Source organism: Geospiza fortis, unplaced genomic scaffold (assembly GCF_000277835.1).
Source record: "Geospiza fortis unplaced genomic scaffold, GeoFor_1.0 scaffold2329, whole genome shotgun sequence".
Classification (NCBI taxonomy): Eukaryota; Metazoa; Chordata; class Aves; order Passeriformes; family Thraupidae; genus Geospiza; species Geospiza fortis.
In genome coordinates, this window is record NW_005055041.1 from 12478 (window position 1) to 12847 (window position 370).

At 67.8% G+C, this 370-nt stretch overlaps 1 protein-coding gene across 1 annotated transcript in view; it reads left to right on the forward strand.

Annotated features, from left to right (window-relative positions):
- LOC115949200 (receptor tyrosine-protein kinase erbB-3-like) overlaps positions 1–293 on the forward strand; it is a gene marked incomplete at its 5' end in the record, with an annotated part of 12593 nt that extends 12300 nt beyond the window's left edge. Inside the window, one exon of the mRNA XM_031065684.1 lies at positions 150–293. Coding sequence (XP_030921544.1) covers positions 150–293 — 144 coding nt within the window. The remainder of the gene's footprint in view (positions 1–149) is intronic.
- Between the last annotated feature and the right edge of the window lie 77 nt (positions 294–370).

The following is a 370-nucleotide window of genomic DNA, read 5'->3' on the forward strand; positions in this document are numbered from 1 at the left end:
GGAACGTGATCTCGTACTGGGAACGGCGGTCCGGTTCTGGGGGTTCCGTCCCAAGAACGGGGTCCTGTCCCGGGAAGGGGCTCCGGTTCTGGGAACAGGGTCCGGTTCTGGGAATAGGGCACCGAACCTGTCTGGGGGTTCCGTCCCAGGAACGGGATCCAGCCCCGGGAATGGGGGTCCTGTCCCGGGAATGGGGCTCCGGTTCTGGGAATGGCGTCCGGAACCGGTCTGGGAGTCCTGTCCCGGGAATGTGGACCCTGTCCCGGTCAGAACCGGGGGTCCTGTCCCGGTGAGAACGGGGGTCGTGTCCCCGGTAACGGGGCTCCGGCCTGGCCCCCACCCCCGCCAGGCTCTGCCCTCTCCTTTCTCT